The sequence below is a fragment of the Panulirus ornatus genome, chromosome 20 (assembly GCF_036320965.1).
Source record: "Panulirus ornatus isolate Po-2019 chromosome 20, ASM3632096v1, whole genome shotgun sequence".
NCBI lineage: Eukaryota > Metazoa > Arthropoda > Malacostraca > Decapoda > Palinuridae > Panulirus > Panulirus ornatus.
Window position 1 is genome coordinate 68,984,470 of NC_092243.1, and position 17,660 is coordinate 69,002,129.

General features: G+C 43.3%; 1 protein-coding gene across 1 annotated transcript in view; it reads left to right on the forward strand.

Annotated features, from left to right (window-relative positions):
• The window catches only part of LOC139756107 (uncharacterized), a 76,730-nt gene extending 63,373 nt beyond the window's left edge, over window positions 1–13,357 (forward strand). The window contains exons 5-6 of the mRNA XM_071675180.1: window positions 9,207–9,479; window positions 9,986–13,357. Coding sequence (XP_071531281.1) covers window positions 9,207–9,479; window positions 9,986–10,527 — 815 coding nt within the window. The 3' untranslated portion in view covers window positions 10,528–13,357. The remainder of the gene's footprint in view (window positions 1–9,206; window positions 9,480–9,985) is intronic.
• The last annotated feature ends 4,303 nt before the right edge of the window (window positions 13,358–17,660 follow it).

A 17,660-nucleotide genomic window follows, 5' to 3' on the forward strand; every position in this document is an offset into this window, starting at 1 on the left:
CATATATATTCGCACACACTCCATTGCTCCAAAAACATACCAAGCTTTGTCCTTAATGTCAGAAAGCCAAAATTGGACACTCATTCACTGGAAATAATAATAATAGTATCATTATTATTACTGTCATTATCATATCATTATCATTATATTATTATCATTATTATTATTATTATTATTATGATTATATCATTATATTATTATTATTATTATTATTATTATTATTATTATTATTATATCATTATCATTATTATCATTATTATTATTATTATCCACTTGGTGATATTCTTTTCTATCTTACTAAAGTTTAGAGTCATGTTATATCAAGCGAGTTGGAAGAACCCAAAATTGTCGTCATTGTATCCCGCACTTGTGACACGGTGTGGCATCGGGTCTGATCCCCCAAGCTTCCTCTGTCTTCCCTCACTTTGTTCCCTCCCATATGGTATCTTATCCAAACCCTCTGTCTGTCTCCTTATTGTTGATGGATCGACCTAACTCTCTATTGCCTGTCCCTCAAGGTTCTTATGTCCTGTCTCATACATTCTTCCTTCCTATATAACCAGCAAAGTTTCTTTCTTGACCACGTAACCAAAACACACTCGTACGCTAACAACTCAACAATGCGTTCCTCCACTTCCTTTTCAAAGCTGCCCCCGTCTTCTCTCTCGTTTCATCTTGCATCTCGTCTGGATACAATGTCCTCCATGAACTCAAAGCCTTGGACAGGGTATGTCAAATAGGGTGGATGAAAACTGGTTAGGAGTTTAATGGTCTTCCACGTCCAACTTATGCCCATTTCTCTCTCGAAATCCATCCATCCCCCACCCATAAATACACACACACACATACACAACATTCTCACTTCTCTTCGTTGGATCTCTGATGACCACCTCTCAACCTAAGAAATATATATACTGGTTACCAATGGAACACCAAATTTAGCCTAGTTACTCCACCAACCACATTAAACAAATACCTTAGTCTGCCCTTAAGAAACTACAAACCCTGTTGAGCTTGACTTATCTAAATTCTTATCTTTGACGGGTTTGCTGCCTTTATACAAAAGATTGATCAGTCCTTATATCTCAATAGTGTTTTCATATATGGAGAGGTTCTAACTCTACATAATTGCTAAGACGGGAGTTGAGTCTAAAGGAATCCAACTTACCAACTCTCACAGTTTAACCTTGCAACTTCATTCACTAAGACTATGCCATAATATTTGTTCCTTTTCCCTCTTCTACAGATATTACTTTAGTTTCTGCTCCCGAGAGCTGGCTGCTTGTGTGCCCCCCACCGCCATTAGCTAGACCACGTAATACCCTAGCAAGCTGCTGCGTCACATGATTGCTGTGTGGCTATTGGCTACTCATTGTTGACGGTCCGTTCTGTCGTCAGTTTCCTTGCTTACGTGGCTAAGCTTTGGAACTCTTAACCTTCACGTGTTTTTCTTAATAATTACGACCTGACTCTGATCAAAAAAAAGGTCAAATTTTCTTCCCAAACTCTTTGCATATTTACTCATTCTCTACTTCTTTCTCCCCATCTGTAACCATTTCCATATTTCATTTAAATCCCAGCCTCGATTTAGACCTTAAGTCCATGACTGGAACCCAATATAGAAAAAAAAAAACGGGAAATCAACTCTTTTATTTTTTTTCCCCGAAGTTTCCGATGACGCAGACGGAGTAAAGAAAGAAAAAAAGAAAAGAAAAGTCCTTTTCATAGCCATGGAGAGAGAGGGAGAGAGAGAGAGAGAGAGAGAGAGAGAGAGAGAGAGAGAGAAAACAAACATCTCAAAACACTACACTGGCGAAGATGATGGCATCATATGAAAAGCTTCAACATCAAAGCCCTCTGTGTGAGAGAGAGAGAGAGAGAGAGAGAGAGAGAGAGAGAGAGAGAGAGAGAGAGAGAGAGAGAGAGAGAGAGACAGACAGAGAGACAGAGTGTTTCGCAATCTTCCTCCACATTGGTGCGACCGTCCTCGATAGCCACTATTGACTGATAGCCATCAAAAGGCGTCGTGAAAACCCGAGACGCCAGACGCCACACGACAGACGAGCCACAATGAACAAACTGATGCCACTCGAAACGGAGGGAGGTTGATGGATTATTGAGAAACAAAAAAATGATTACGTTCTCTCCTCCCTCCGACGTTTTCTCTATGCTAGGCTAGGCTAGGGGTGGGTTCATAGGCTAGGCTAGGGGTGGGTTCTTAGGCTGGGCTATGGGTGGGTTCATAGGGTAGGCTACGGGTGGGTTCATAGGCTAGGCTACGGGTGGGTTCATAGGCTAGGCTAGGGGTGGGTTCATAGGTTAGGCTAGGAGTGGGTTTATGGGCTAGGCTTAGGGATGGGTTCATAGGCTAGGCTAGGAGTGGGTTCATAGGCTAGGCTAGGAGTGGGTTCATAGGCATGGCTAGGGGGTTGGGTTTATAGGCTAGGCTACGAGTGGGTTCATAGGCTAGGCTAGGGGTGGGTTCATAGGCTAGGCTAGGGGTGGGTTCATAGGCTAGGCTAGGGGTGGGTTCTTAGGCTGGGCTATGGGTGGGTTCGTAAGGTAGGCTACGGATGGGTTCATGGGCTAGGCTTAGGGTGGGTTCATAGGCTAGGCTAGGTGTGGGTTAAGGTGGCTAGGCTATGGGTGGGTTCATAGGCTAGGCTAGGTGTGGGTTCATAGGCTAGGCTATGGGTGGGTTCATAGGCTAGGCTAGGTGTGGGTTCATAGGCTAGGCTATGGGTGGGTTCATAGGCTAGGCTAGGTGTGGGTTCATAGGTTAGGCTAGGTGTGGGTTCATAGGCATGGCTAGGGGTGGGTTCATAGGCATGGCTAGGGGTGGGTTCATAGGCTAGGGTAAGGGTGGGTTCATAGGCATGGCTAGGTGTGGGTTCACAGGCTAGGCTAGGGGTTGGGTTCATAGGCTAGGGTAGGTGTGGGTTCATAGGTTAGGCTAGGTGTGGGTTCAGGTGGCTAGGCTACGGGTGGGTTCATAGACTAGGCTACGGGTGGGTTCATAGACTAGGCTACGGGTGGGTTCATAGGTTAGGCTACGGGTGGGTTCATAGGCTAGGCTAGGGGTGGGTTCACTCAGGTTAGCTTACGCTAAGTTTGTACCAAAAACTTTAAAAGAAAAGGGAAAAAATTTCTTATCTCATTTGATCTAACGTAACTTCACCCAGCCTGGAAAACATTGGACCTATTAGGATCTTTAAGTTCTCCCCACCACCCACACACACACACACACACACACACACACACCGGCATGGCACACCATTTCCTTAATCTTATGTACATTTGCCCTCAACTTTCCTTCCTCCTTCCACATGCTGTCCTAAACATCAGACACCGGGTCCTGGAGCTTCTTTCTTTGCGTCTACCACCACCAGCACCGCGTCATCGGCAAACAGCCAGTGACTCACTTTCTAGCGCCTTCACCCCAACCCATGCACTAAGTACCCATAAGCCTACAGTCCATCTTCCACATACCTTACACTACACCCTCATGTGCTGGCAGCGCTTGCCTAAGCACCGTCCATGCCCCTTCCAATTCCCTGTTTCCATTTCCATTCACCCTATGCCATTCTTCCGTCAATCTCTGTCGATAACTCTGGAAACACGTCACTCTTCAGGCTCGCTCATTTTCAGAGTTTCTTCTGTTTTTCATATATATGGCATATCCTCTTTTTTTCTGGAAACCACGAATAGATTTTAACACTTGTTTCCACCTAGATATGTTCAGATATGCTGGCTGCTGCTCCTTTCAAAACGTTCACATCCAAGAACCTCTCCTTTGCATGCCTGACATATTCTAATTACGCGCGTTGGACCCTATTCTCACTTACCAAGTATGCTATACACATTATTCTCAACCAAGTGTTCCACATTACCATTCCTCTTTTCGCATGGCAGCTCGAAGACCTTTCCTCTACATTCATTTCCATCAGGAACCCCATGCCACCTTATTATACTTTCAATTGCCTCATCACCCACTCGTGCATTCAGGTCCCCGAGCAGCAAAATTCGATCCTCTATGCCAAAACTTCCACATCATTATCTTAACTCCGGCTAGAGAACACTCCTTTCTTCACGTCCCTCACTAGCAGGTGCATGAACACTTACAATCAACCTCCTCCCGCAGTCCAAATCTCATTCAAACCTACATTGCTCATCACCTCACTTCCTGACACTTTATATAACACAATCCAACACTTCCTCCATCTATAGAGATGCCTCCTCCTCCTCCCCTTTCCTTCGCTCCTCTCCTCTCACTAACTCCAGACTTTACCCTTCTGAAGATTCCCAGAACCACTCTACTCTCTGTGTTAACTTAGTTCCACTCAGAGCCAAAACATCCAGGTTCTTCTCCTCAAACATAACCACCGTACATTTCCCTTTTTCTCGTCTTGGTTACGTCCACACATACACATTGCGACACCCCAAACTGAGTCTTCTGGGACTAATCCTCTCTTGATTCGTCTTTCTATTCCTTTCCTCTCTTTTAAGTGATGCGACCGATCAGGGGAGGGTTTCCAACCCCACGTCCTATGCCCACGTCTCTGTTAGTCGCCTCTCACGACACGCAGGAGGTGTGTGGGCCGGTGCCTTGCTCCTTAAACCAGATGGAATAACATGAGCGAAACTGTGATTTAGAATGTAGGGTTACGTAGGTTGTGAGTTGTGTTGTGAGCGGTGAAACGTAAATCATAATAACAGAGAGAGACAGACAGAGCAGAGAAATGGAAGCAAGCGTATCACTCATAACAATCAACATCCAAATATATATATATATATATATATATATATATATATATTTAGCAGACAAAGTTCAAAAGGTGGGAAGGGGGGGCACGAGTGTAGAACCCCCTCCTCCCCTGTACAGCACAAACAGGCAATTACAGGCTGACTAATGAAGCCAGGGAGAGAAATGTCGACAATTGCCTCCAGGGGAGTTAAATGGTGTTACTTAATACACTTACGTAAACACATTCCATTAAGTAGAATACATAACATGCAATGAAGCTTAGCAAGGAATATTGACTAGGGAAGTCATGGCTTACAGAATGTTATGTAATATATATATATATATATATATATATATATATATATATATATATATATATATATATATATATATATATATTCCTGAGTCCACGGGGAAAATGAAACACGATAAGTTCCCACGTGCACTTTCGTGTAATAATCACATCATCAGGGGAGACACAAGATATATATATATATATATATATATATATATATATATATATATATATATATATATATATATATATATTTCACTCATATCCCAGAAGGCTGTGTGAGCAAGGAAGGACGATTTGCAAGCTCTAATCTTAAGGCAAAGTACCGTAGCACAATGGTATAGTGTATGGTTACATGTACGAGAGAAGTGTGTGTGGAAGGTGGAAGGTGGGAGGTGGACTGATGAGAGAGGGTAGTAGTGAGTGGTGGGAAGTTAAGATTAGAAAGAGACAAGAGAGGTGTATGGGCTGTGCCTGCAGGGAAGGAGTGTGTGTGACGGGTAGATATACAAGAGGAAGATGCAGGAGGTGAAGAGGAAGGTGCAGGGGTTGAAAAAGAGGGCAAAAGAGAACTGAAGAGATTATCTGCAAACCTCAGGGAGAGTAAGACAATGTTTTAGAAGAAGATGAACGGTAAGAGGAGAACAAGTGGAAGGATGAGTAAGGGGAGCAGAAAGGGAAGTGGCAACAGGCAGAGATGAAGTGAAGAGGGGGAGGAAGTAAGTATTATAAAGGACTGTTGAATGTATTGGATGACAAGGTGGTACATGTGGGGTTGATTGGGGAGTGTAGGTACGCGAAACGAGAAATTCATGACGAGTAGGTCGAGGAAAAGAGAAAAAGGTATTACGAGACTTGCGTAACATAAAGTGAGCCAAAGGGGCTGGAGTGGATGGTACTGCAGCCGAATTTCTTACGAAAAGGAGGACGACTTGTGTTGCTGATTGGTTAATTAGGATTTTCACCGTGTGTATGGACCACAGTGATGTGCCTGAAGAAGAACTGCGGAGGGCATGTGCAGTAGTGCCACGGTATACAGGCAAGGGAGGTAAAACTGATTTTTGTTCGAATTCTAGAAGTCTATTGAGTGTATCTCGTAAGTTGTACAGTAGAGCAAATACTGAGAGAGTGGGGGCTTTTACAGAGCATCAGATTGAGGAGAAGCAATGTGATCTAAAGCGTTTTCGAGAACTCGTGTGCGATATATTTCGAGGAATATAAGAAAGCGCATGCAACAATTATGCATTTAGAAAAAAAAATCAGAGGAAACTGTCGACAGAGATGCCTAATGGAAAGTGCTACGAATAGATGAGGTGAAAGGAAAGGCTATGAGTGAGGATCTTTGATCAAGAGAGTGGAAGCCGTGTATGCGAGTAGGAAGAAAGGAGAGAGAGTGGTCCCAGCTGAAAGTGGGTCCGAGGAGGGTAAGGTCTGTGATGTTACCATGGCTGTTTAATCTGTGGGAGGCAAATGTGAGGGGGCTTGGAAAGATGGGTGAGTAAGCAGTCTGTTTGGGAAGGCAGTCAGTTGCTGTATGCTGTTGTGGCAGACTCGAATGAGAAACTCGAGGTGTTGGTGTCTATTCCTGGCGCCACTTCGCTGACGCAGGAAACAGCGTCATGATTATGAAAGAAAAGATATTAATATATGTGTTGCAGAGGGAGACTTATCGTATTAATTTCCGAGCAGACAATCTTATATAAACTCAAGGGTCAAACCGACGTGCTCAAGGGTCGTACCGTCGTGCTCAAGGATCGTAGCGTCGTGCTCAAGGATCGTAGCGTCGTGCTCAAGGATCGTAGCGTCGTGCTCAAGGGTCGTACCGTGGTGCTAAAGGGTCAAACCACCGTGCACAAGGGTTGTATACCGTCGTGTTTAAGGACAGTACCGTCGTGCTCAAGGGTCATACCATCGTGCTCAAGGGTCGTACCGTCGTGCTCAAGGGTCGTACCGTCGTGCTCAAGGGTCGTAACGTCGTGCTCAAGGGTCGTACCGTCGTGCTCAAGGGTCATACCGTCGTGCTCAAGGGTCATACCGTCGTGCTCAAGGGTCATACCGTCGTGCTCAAGGGTCGTACCGTCGTGCTCAAGGGTCGTACCGTCGTGCTCAAGGGTCATACCGTCGTGCTCAAGGGTCGTACCGTCGTGCTCAAGGGTCGTACCGTCGTGCTCAAGGGTCAAACCGACGTGCTCAAGGGTCGCACCGTCGTGCTCAAGGGTCGTACCGTCGTGCTCAAGGGTCGTACCGTCGTGCTCAAGGGTCGGACCGTCATGCTAAAGAGGTCAACAAGTAGTGTCAGGTCACTGACACTAAACTTTAAAGAGAAAAAGAAAACTTCTACACTCCAGTATTATAACAACGAATTATAAACATTTTTATACCTTATAAGTCTCTCTCTCTCTCTCTCTCTCTCTCTCTCTCTCTATATATATATATATATATATATATATATATATATATATATATATATATATATGTATATATATATATATATATATATATATTTTTTTTTTTTTTTTTTTTTTTTTTGCTTTGTCGCTGTCTCCCGCGTTTGCGAGGTAGCGCAAGGAAACAGACGAAAGAAATGGCCCAACCCCCCCCCATACACATGTATATACATACGTCCACACACGCAAATATACATACCTACACAGCTTTCCATGGTTTACCCCAGACGCTTCACATGCCTTGATTCAATCCACTGACAGCACGTCAACCCCGGTATACCACATATATATTTTATCCCTGGGTATAGGGTAGAAAGAATACTTCCCACGTATTCCCTGCGTGTCGTAGAAGGCGACTAAAAGGGAAGGGAGCGGGGGGCTGGAAATCCTCCCCTCTCATTTCTTTTTTTAATTTTCCAAAAGAAGGAACAGAGAAGGGGGGTAAGTGAGGATATTCCCTCAAAGGCTCAGTCCGCTGTTCTTAACGCTACCTCGCTAACGCGGGAAATGGCGAATAGTATAAAAAAAAAATATATATATATATATATATATATATATATATATATATATTTTTTTTTTTTTTTCATACGATTCGCCATTTCCCGCATTTGCGAGGTAGCATTAAGAACAGAGGACTGGGCCTTAGAGGGAAAATCCTCACCTGGCCCCCTTCTCTGTTCCTTCTTTTGGAAAATTAAAAAAAAAAAACGAGAGGGGAGGATTTCCAGCCACCCCGCTCCCTTCCCTTTTAGTCGCCTTCTACGACACGCAGGGAATACGTGGGAAGTATTCTTTCTCCCCTATCCCCAGGGATAATATATATATATATATATATATATATTTAACCTCGTTGTCTCTTGACACGAACCAGTGACACGTTGACAAATAGCTTGTTAGCGTGTTATCCCAGGTCGCTGAAAGGTTAATAATTGCACACAGGTCGGCCATTACAGTGCAGCTGGGGTTGAAGCCACTTATCCCGTCTGTAACGAGGTCGTTAAACTCCCACTCGTTCAGTATAATTTATCTGGTGACGCCTAAAGTTGCCAGGGGTCGACGGACAATAAAAGTCCAGTGTATTATGTGACCAAGAGAGGAGAAAGAAAATACATTTCCACCCTCGCCCAAGAGACCACAAAATGAAATTAGCCAAACTACATTTACGTCTCTCTCTCTCTCTCTCTCTCTCTCTCTCTCTCTCTCTCTCTCTCTCTCTCTCTCTCTCTCTCTCTCTCTCTCTCCAAAACTAACTAACCACCACTGTTGTGTCTCAAACGGATCTCCAGACCAAAAGTGGATGCAGGAGACTGAACCTCCGTTTCCGCCCCAGTACGTCTTCCTCAGCGCCATCTGTGGAGGCGTTGTTAACTATGCAAGCCATGGGTCAAATTTACACACACACACACACACACACACACACATACTCAGCTTTCATAAACTAAAATCTAAATAGTGAATGATCTCATGAAAATTGGTTGTCGAAAATACGCTGGGTCCAATTACTTTTGACAGACATCGAAGAGCGTCTGGATGGTTATTTTTTTCCCCCTATTACTTCCACAAATTGGTTCAAATTTATTCACAGATGGTTTCAACGCTCACAAACATCGATAAATGTATTGGTTTAAATACTAATACTTTGAAAATCCTTATACTATCGAATGATAATGCATGTACATCATTTATTTCTTTTATGAAGATTCTGTTTTTCCTTCCACAGTGGACCACCTGGGAGAAGTTGTTCCAACAACTATTCTTGGCTTCATGGACCGACGCCCACGGGAGACAGCTCTCTATGTGACGTTACGTACTGCCACTGGTCAAAACCTGACGCTCTCCCCCAATCACGTCCTCTTCAAGAGTGCGCCAAATTCAAGCCATCCAATCAGCGTCTTCGGCTCAGACATCAACATCGGTGACGTCATATATTCAGCCAATCAGACTGGACTCCAGCGCACTGAGATCGTTGCCATTGACCACGATGTTACACAAGGTGAATTATTGAGTAATTCTTCAAACACTATTATTCCAAAAATAATTGTTATACACAATCAGTTTCCAGTATTCTTGAGTTAAAAAAATCTCATGTAAGGTACTTGAAATGGTGATCTTAATCATTTTTGGCATAAGTATAACGTAATTATCGTACCAATAACATCATTCGTATCATTTCTTTTACACTTTGATTTTGGTAACAAGACTGAAACAAAATTCCTGAAGACATATCAAGTAATAAACTGTTGGTTGGTTGGTATGATTTCTACAACCATTGGCAGTTTAAGATGTAGTATTCAATATCATGGAAATTCGGGTTCTCATTAGAATACATGTGAGTCAATAACAAATTTATTTGCGAAGTTTATACTCCAAAAGGGCGCTTAAGCCTGAGTCGTGACGTCACGATACACTGGCGCGTCCGAAACACCGTCACTAACTCTCCATGCGTCACTCTGCATGTGTCGTTACGTTCTTCTAACTTACTCGTTCTTCCTCCTTCAGGAGCGTACGTTCCGCTGACGAAGGAGGGGACACTGGTGGTTGAGGGAACCCTGGTGTCCTGCTACGCCTCCTACAGGCACTCCTTGGCCCACGCGTTCCTGGCTCCCGCCCGCTCCTACCCGATGCTCTTATACCCAAGGCCTGGGTTCGTGTCCCGTCTGGTGTCTTCCGTGGACGACTTCGCAGGAGGATCTATACGGAAGATTCAAGAGACCGTCTTGGAGAAGCTTGCAGGAGTGGTGGAGGCGGTTGGAGGAGGCGACAGGCTCCTGAAGGTGGCGGGCGAGGATGGAACTCAAGGCCGCGGGGGAGACATCGAAGTCGGCGTCGAAGACCTGCCTGACGAAGGGGAGGGAGAGGCATACTACGTCAGCCTGGTGAAGGTCGTGGGCTGGCTCCTGTACCAGCAGGATCGAGCAGCCCCCCAGGTGCTGCAAGTGAGCACCACGCCCCACGGAAACCTCCTGCGCCTGGTGAGGTTTCCTTACTCCCTCCTGCAGGCGACCTCCAACCTCTTAGGGCTACTGGCAAGGTCATGGTAACCCCACACCATAACCCAATCCCCTTAACACACACACCTCACGGTTCAACCAACCCCTAATACACACACCCTGGGGGAGTCAGTCAACCCCTAACACACAACCTCAGGGTCGGTCAGCCAACCCCTAATACACACACACACAGACACACCCTAGGGATCATCCAACCCCTAACACAAACACACACACACACACACACACACGCACACACCCTGGGGGTTCAGCCAACCCCCAACACACACACCCAGGGAGTCGGTCAGCCAACCACCCCCCCTTTTTAACCCCATAATCTACACAAGACTAACTAACCATCGACCTCCACAAACCACCAAAGGACTACCAAACCACCCACCAAAACCCCTCACCCACCCACACCCTGTGTGATTATTACGTAACGAAAACAAAAGAGAGGTTCTTCTTTGAAAGACGGTGTCGCCACACAACTGAAACTGGCATTCCTTCAGTCAGCCATACCTCAATTCCACTGAAGATTTTTTTTGTTGTTGACATGTCTGGCGGGCTTGGTAAAAGGATTGGGAATATCAAGAAATGATGGTTGTGCCAATTAAGGATGTGATTTGTTTATTCATATCTGATGAGCCAAAGTCGGGTGTGTCTACAATAATGATAATAATGTCTTAGATCGTGTGTGGGGGGGAAAACATTTTCAACTCCTTTTTGTCTAAAGTTCCAACGAACATAAAGGATAGAAAAGTACACAAATGAATGAACAAATTCATAGTTTCTTGAACATACGAAAGAAAAGAAAGAATTATGTAAGTCTCAAAATGTTCATATGTAGTTTGAAGAGAGTTGACCACGTCTTGTGGCTTTCATTTGAGTAAGACATGAAGAAATTCTACAACGTTTGAAATGTATAATGAAAAAGATGTTTGAGAAGTAAGGTTTCATGTCTCTCCATATTTCACGAATTTACATTTATATCAAAATACACTCTTAAAGAATGTTAACCTTGAATATATATATATATATATATATATATATATATATATATATATATATATATATATATATATAAATATATAACACACAAACCTCCAACGACCAGGATCGAACCCGGGACCTCTGTGCAACAGGCGGGAGCGCTACCGCTAGGCTATGATCGCCCCTGTATATATAAATACATATATATATATATATACAGCATACATACAACATTACATCAAGCAAACACAACACACAGTTCACCCGGAACAAGAGACGTCAGCATCGCCACAGACATCCACTGTCAATCGCTCGACCCATGACAGACGTGAGCCATACATACACTCAGCCATCACCCTGCAAGGCGAACTCTTCCCTCCATTCTTTGATAAACCTTGCGACTCACACGGGATATTCACTCTGTCCACACCACAAACAAAGGACACAAAGACGACTAACTAATTGAACGCCCTAAGAACACTTGACGGAATCAGATCTGGACAAGAATAAAGACAAAAATTTCATTATCTTCTATAACATATTCATCCGCTCCAACCTAAACTTCGCCTCACCCTGCCTAGTCATTAAGTCTGTCAGAGGCAAACATGACCAAGGTGCAGAACACAGAAAACAGAGCACTCAGAACAATAACCGGCCACCTAGCCAACACAAACACTCAATAAGTAAACCAAAGATAAGTACTTTCAGTCCAATGTCACCTCAATATGCTTAGCATTCAGTGCTCTGTAACAGCATTAAGTCCTTCATATGCAAACCACTCCATAACCGACCACCAGACTTCAAGCAGATATAAAATCCGCAACCCACACACACACACACACACACACACACAGCAAACACAACACTCACAAAACAAATATACACCGTAATGAGCCGACAAGTGCCAAACAAGAACAACTCTCTTGTCCTAGTCTTGTATTCCACTCCACCAGACATACTCCCATCTGAAACTCCATTCCCCAGGCATGTGTGAGTTACACTTTCTCATCTACGATCTGGACATCAAACCATCTCTTCAGTACTTCAAACGTCGACTCAGTATACCACAAGTCCCATTCATCCATCAAGACGTAACCTTCGTACTGAAGATACTGAACACTTACTCTAAAAACTGTTACACTCTTTCCCGTGCACGCCTCACACCTTCCTGAACGTTCAGGCCCGACATAAAAGCCTTCTTTAACTTCGTCCTTCCATCTCCTTGGTCTTCCTCTCCCTCTTACTCCCTCCACTTCTAGAATATATCCTCTTAACTCAGTCTCTCTTCACTCATCCTCTCCCTATGTCCAAACCATTCTAGTACATTTTCTTCACCCTCTCAAATTCACCCCTAAAGTCCTTTCTCTCTAGGACTCTAACACGATCAACACTCGTCACGCACCACAATTTACTCAAGTACTGCAGTACATTTTCTTCACCCTCTTAAATTCACCCTTAAAGTCATTTCTCTCTAGGACTCTTAACACAATCAACTCTCGTCACACACCACAATGTACTCAAGTACTGCATTACCAACACATCCATCCTCTGCTCTGTTGCATTTAGCCTCAACCCACACAACACCGTCGGGACTGCTATACCGTCAAACATACCCATTTTTCCCCTCACAGACAGTGACCATCCGACACACACACACACACAACACACACACACACACACACTCAGTACCACCCAGGACCTTTGCTCCCTCCCCCAGGGATAATATAGTTCCATTCGCTGCCGCCATGGCCAACTCCCAGGTGTTTACAGCACTCCATTCTCTTCATGTTGATTTTTCTCCAATCCAACACACTGGCACCGACCTCTCTCTCTCTCTCTCTCTCTCTCTCTCTCTCTCTCTCTCTCTCTCTCTCTCTCTCTCTCTCTCTCTCTCTCTCTTCCCTTGCTGAACATCATAACCTTAAACTGACTGATCTTAACTCGGGTTTTCGACCTTCAAAACACTTCCCAGACCAAGACACCAACCATCACACTTCGAGTTTGCCACCAGGTACGTGTCATCTGCAAACACCAGCTGCCTCAGCTCCCGGGCTCCCCCCCTCTCTTATATATATATATATATATATATATATATATATATATATATATATATATATATATATATATATATATATACCCAAAAACACTACCAAAACTTACAAACAGTGTACAATGAGAAGATGTATACATGAACAGAGAAGATGTATACATGTATACATGAACAGAACTGGTAATCTTGGTCTCTATGTATGTGAAGTGGTATTGATCTATATTACGCTTACATTATCTCAGTTACGAGTATCTATAGTTAATAAAGGCATACCTCCATTACTGTGGCTTTGCTTATGGATAAAAGAAAAAAAATATAAACCTGACGTTACAACATTGCTGTATTGATGACTGGGATTACAGTCCATACTGCTGTTACTTGGGATGAACGTGTGACTGGAGGATGAACATCGCTCCCACACGACCACATGAACACGACGGTTCGACCCTTAGAGTACGACGGTACGACCCTTAGGGCACAACGGTACGACCCTTAAAGCACAACGGTACGACCCTTAAAGCACAACGGTACGACCCTTAAAGCACGACGGTACGACCCTTAAAGCACGACGGTACGACCCTTAAAGCACAACGGTACGACCCTTAAAGCACAACGGTACGACCCTTAAAGCACGACGGTACGACCCTTAAAGCACGACGGTACGACCCTTAAAGCACAACGGTACGACCCTTAAAGCACAACGGTACGACCCTTAAAGCACGACGGTACGACCCTTAAAGCACGACGGTACGACCCTTAAAGCACAACGGTACGACCCTTAAAGCACAACGGTACGACCCTTAAAGCACGACGGTACGACCCTTAAAGCACAACGGTACGACCCTTAAAGCACGACGGTACGACCCTTAAAGCACGACGGTACGACCCTTAAAGCACGACGGTACGACCCTTAAAGCACAACGGTACGACCCTTAGAGCACAACGGTACGACCCTTAGAGCACAACGGTACGACCCTTAAAGCACGACGGTACGACCCTTAAAGCACAACGGTACGACTCATTGAGCATGGTGGGTGTCCATCCTCCTCGAAGGCTCAGATTGGGGTGTCTGAACGTGTGTAGAGGTGACCTACTTGAGAAGAAGGAGAGACAGGCAGTAAGTATGTTGGAGGAAAGGAACCTGGATGTTCTGGCTCTGAGTGGTACGACGCTCAGTGGGAAGTTGTGTGCTGCAAAAGGACTAGTGAGTGAGTGAATACCAGGTGGTTTACAGAGAGACACACACACCATTCAACCACGTAGACGTGGATGAATGGAGTAGATAGTAAGGAGGCATGACTAGATGAAATCCTAATCAACAGGTGTGCTAAAGAGGGATTTGTAGATGTACATGAGGATGAGAGAGGCAGCTGGTGGGATATTTGATCACTTCCTGGTGAAGAGAAGGGTGAAAACCTGTAGAAGCTTTAGGGAAAAAGAGGACATGATGCATATGCTACGAAAACAGTGAAAGTGAGAGCTTTGAAAGAGAAGGTTATGTGAGGAGGTACCCAGAGTGACTGGGTGAAGAATGGCAAAAAGGAAAGAGCAAAGGAAACAAGAGATTGAAAAGACGAAGGTACGAAGGAAAACAGTGCTTACATGGGCGAGAGAAGTGCGTGGCATACGGAGGATAGGATGTTGGAGTGTGAGAAAGGGTAGCGAGTGGTGGAATGAGGAAGGCAAGTCGATAGCGAAAGACAGAAGAGAGGTGTGTGGGCGTTACCTTCAGGGATGGAGTGCGAGTGATTGGCAAATGTACAAGAGGAAATGGCTGGGCGTTAAGAGCAAACACGATGGTTATCACAGCTGAAATACATACAGCGATGACTAACCCACACAGAGGGCGACACTGAACTTCTACCGAAACAGTACAGAAGTATGATCTGACTTGACATAGGATTAAAGTCTAATAAAAATTGGATAACCACATAAGGATAGTCAAGATCATCAATAACAACCACATTGATAAAGGTTAACGCGAATCTGTACTGAAAGTACACAAATACAACCGTTAAAGCAGCACAAAGGATATATAAGCTACAGGAAAACCACGAATGAGAATGGATATTGTCATCTTTAACTTCACAAAAGCTTTGGACGAAGTACACTATAAGATTATACGGTATGAAATAGCGAAATTGACCATAAGAGGCAAATAATAGGGGAAAAAGAGATTGATAAAGTTTCTATCAAACATCATTACTCAAAGATGGAGCAAATGGGACATATGATCCGTTACAAGTTCCTTATGGAGTAGATTTAACCTAGCTCCGTTCACCATACAGATCACCAACACACAAAGTTAGGAGAAAATTTAATACAATACTTCCCGGATGACACCAGAGAATGCTATGTGATAACTACACAATAAGTGAAAGAACAAATGCGTAAAGACCTAACCACACAAGTGAAAAAATAAATATGTAAACACCTAACCACAATAAATACGTAAACATCTAACCACAATACATGCGTAAACACCTAACAACAATAAATATATAAAAACTTAACCACAATAGATACATAAAAACCTAACCACAATAAATTTATAAAGACCTAACCACAATAGATACATAAAGACCTAACCACAATAAATATATAAAAACCTAACCACAATAGATACATACAGACCTAAACCACACTTAATAAATGGACGGGGGTGTGTGAACCTAATAAAAATCAGCGGAGAGAATAACGAAAAACAGGATGTCATCGTAAAGACATATGAAAGTGACCAGACATTTTTCATAAAGGACAAATAGGTAAGAAAATCTGTACAAACTCAAAAGTTAAAATATTTCGGATAATCGCAAACAGAAAACTAGAATATGGTGACAACATTTATCAAATAAATCTTATCTGGTCAAGTTAATGAGTGAAGTGATAATTAAAAAAAAAACGTTCACCACGAAAGGTAATAATACACATTATAAAAAAAAAAATTCAATAGACTGATAATTCGATTATATAATATAGTCCCCCATCAAGGCAAGGAGAGACTTAACAAAATTTAGAAATGATTTAGTATGACCAAGGTCAATTGAGGGACTATAGTATAAAAATCATCAGAAGTAAAAACAAAAAACAAATTGAACAGCTTAAACAGAACGCGACAGAAGACCTGGCCACAAACTATCAATAAGCAATCTATCCATATCTAACAACCGTCCCAGATGACGTAACAATTGGTCTACCTACCTTCAAAGGGTTGTTAACTCAGATCTCATCACACAATCTGTATATTCCCAAGCAAAGATTTACACTTCTTTAAGACCCACAAACTAAATATTTAAAACAATAGTGAATTTAATACATCCGTTATGATCACACTGAGATGATGTGCAACAACGACAAAAGAAAAATTAAAATTTAAAAAGAATTCGTATTTACCTTATTGGAGTTTGGATACGTCCACCAGAGACCCCGGTATGATTCACGTTGCTCGTCTTGCCAACCACCTGTTCGTGTTAGCCAATCCTTAATGAATTCACATTAACGAGGATAAAGAATAAATAAATAAATTCCAGTACGACAACTTCTTCATCGTAGCTGACCAAACCATGAGTCTCCAATACAATAATGTTTTCCTACGTCTGGCGTCACCTTCATGGCTCACTCTCACTTGAAACGTCACATATTCATATAACTGTCCCCTTACTTGATTATGGTCCTTATTAATCACTATAATGACCCCAGGGTCATTAAGATATGATCACCATATTTTTTTTCTTTTCTAAACGGATCCGCCGCGGGAAATGTAGGTGTGTGTGTATGGCCACCACTCACAATGTTTACGTCCACCTGGGTTTGTCTGCCAGCCAGGGAAGTTACAGCGAAGGTACAGCAAAGAGGCGAAGTTACAGCGAAGGTACAGCAAGGAAGTACAGCGAAGTACAGCGAGGAGGTGTCAATTCACGGTATTACATGGCTTTTAAGTGTGACGGGTTTTTGGCTACGTACGCAATGCCATCTTTAGGCAAGGTTGAGGGGCTAATGGCATTGTGAGGGAGGTAGATGTAGTCTTCGAAATTATCGTTAATTTATGAAGAAGGTGTGAACCATTTCGTTATATATTTTGGTGGGTGGATGTCGTTTGGACTTAATGACCCCCTGGTAGCTAAAGTTATCAAAGGTCAGT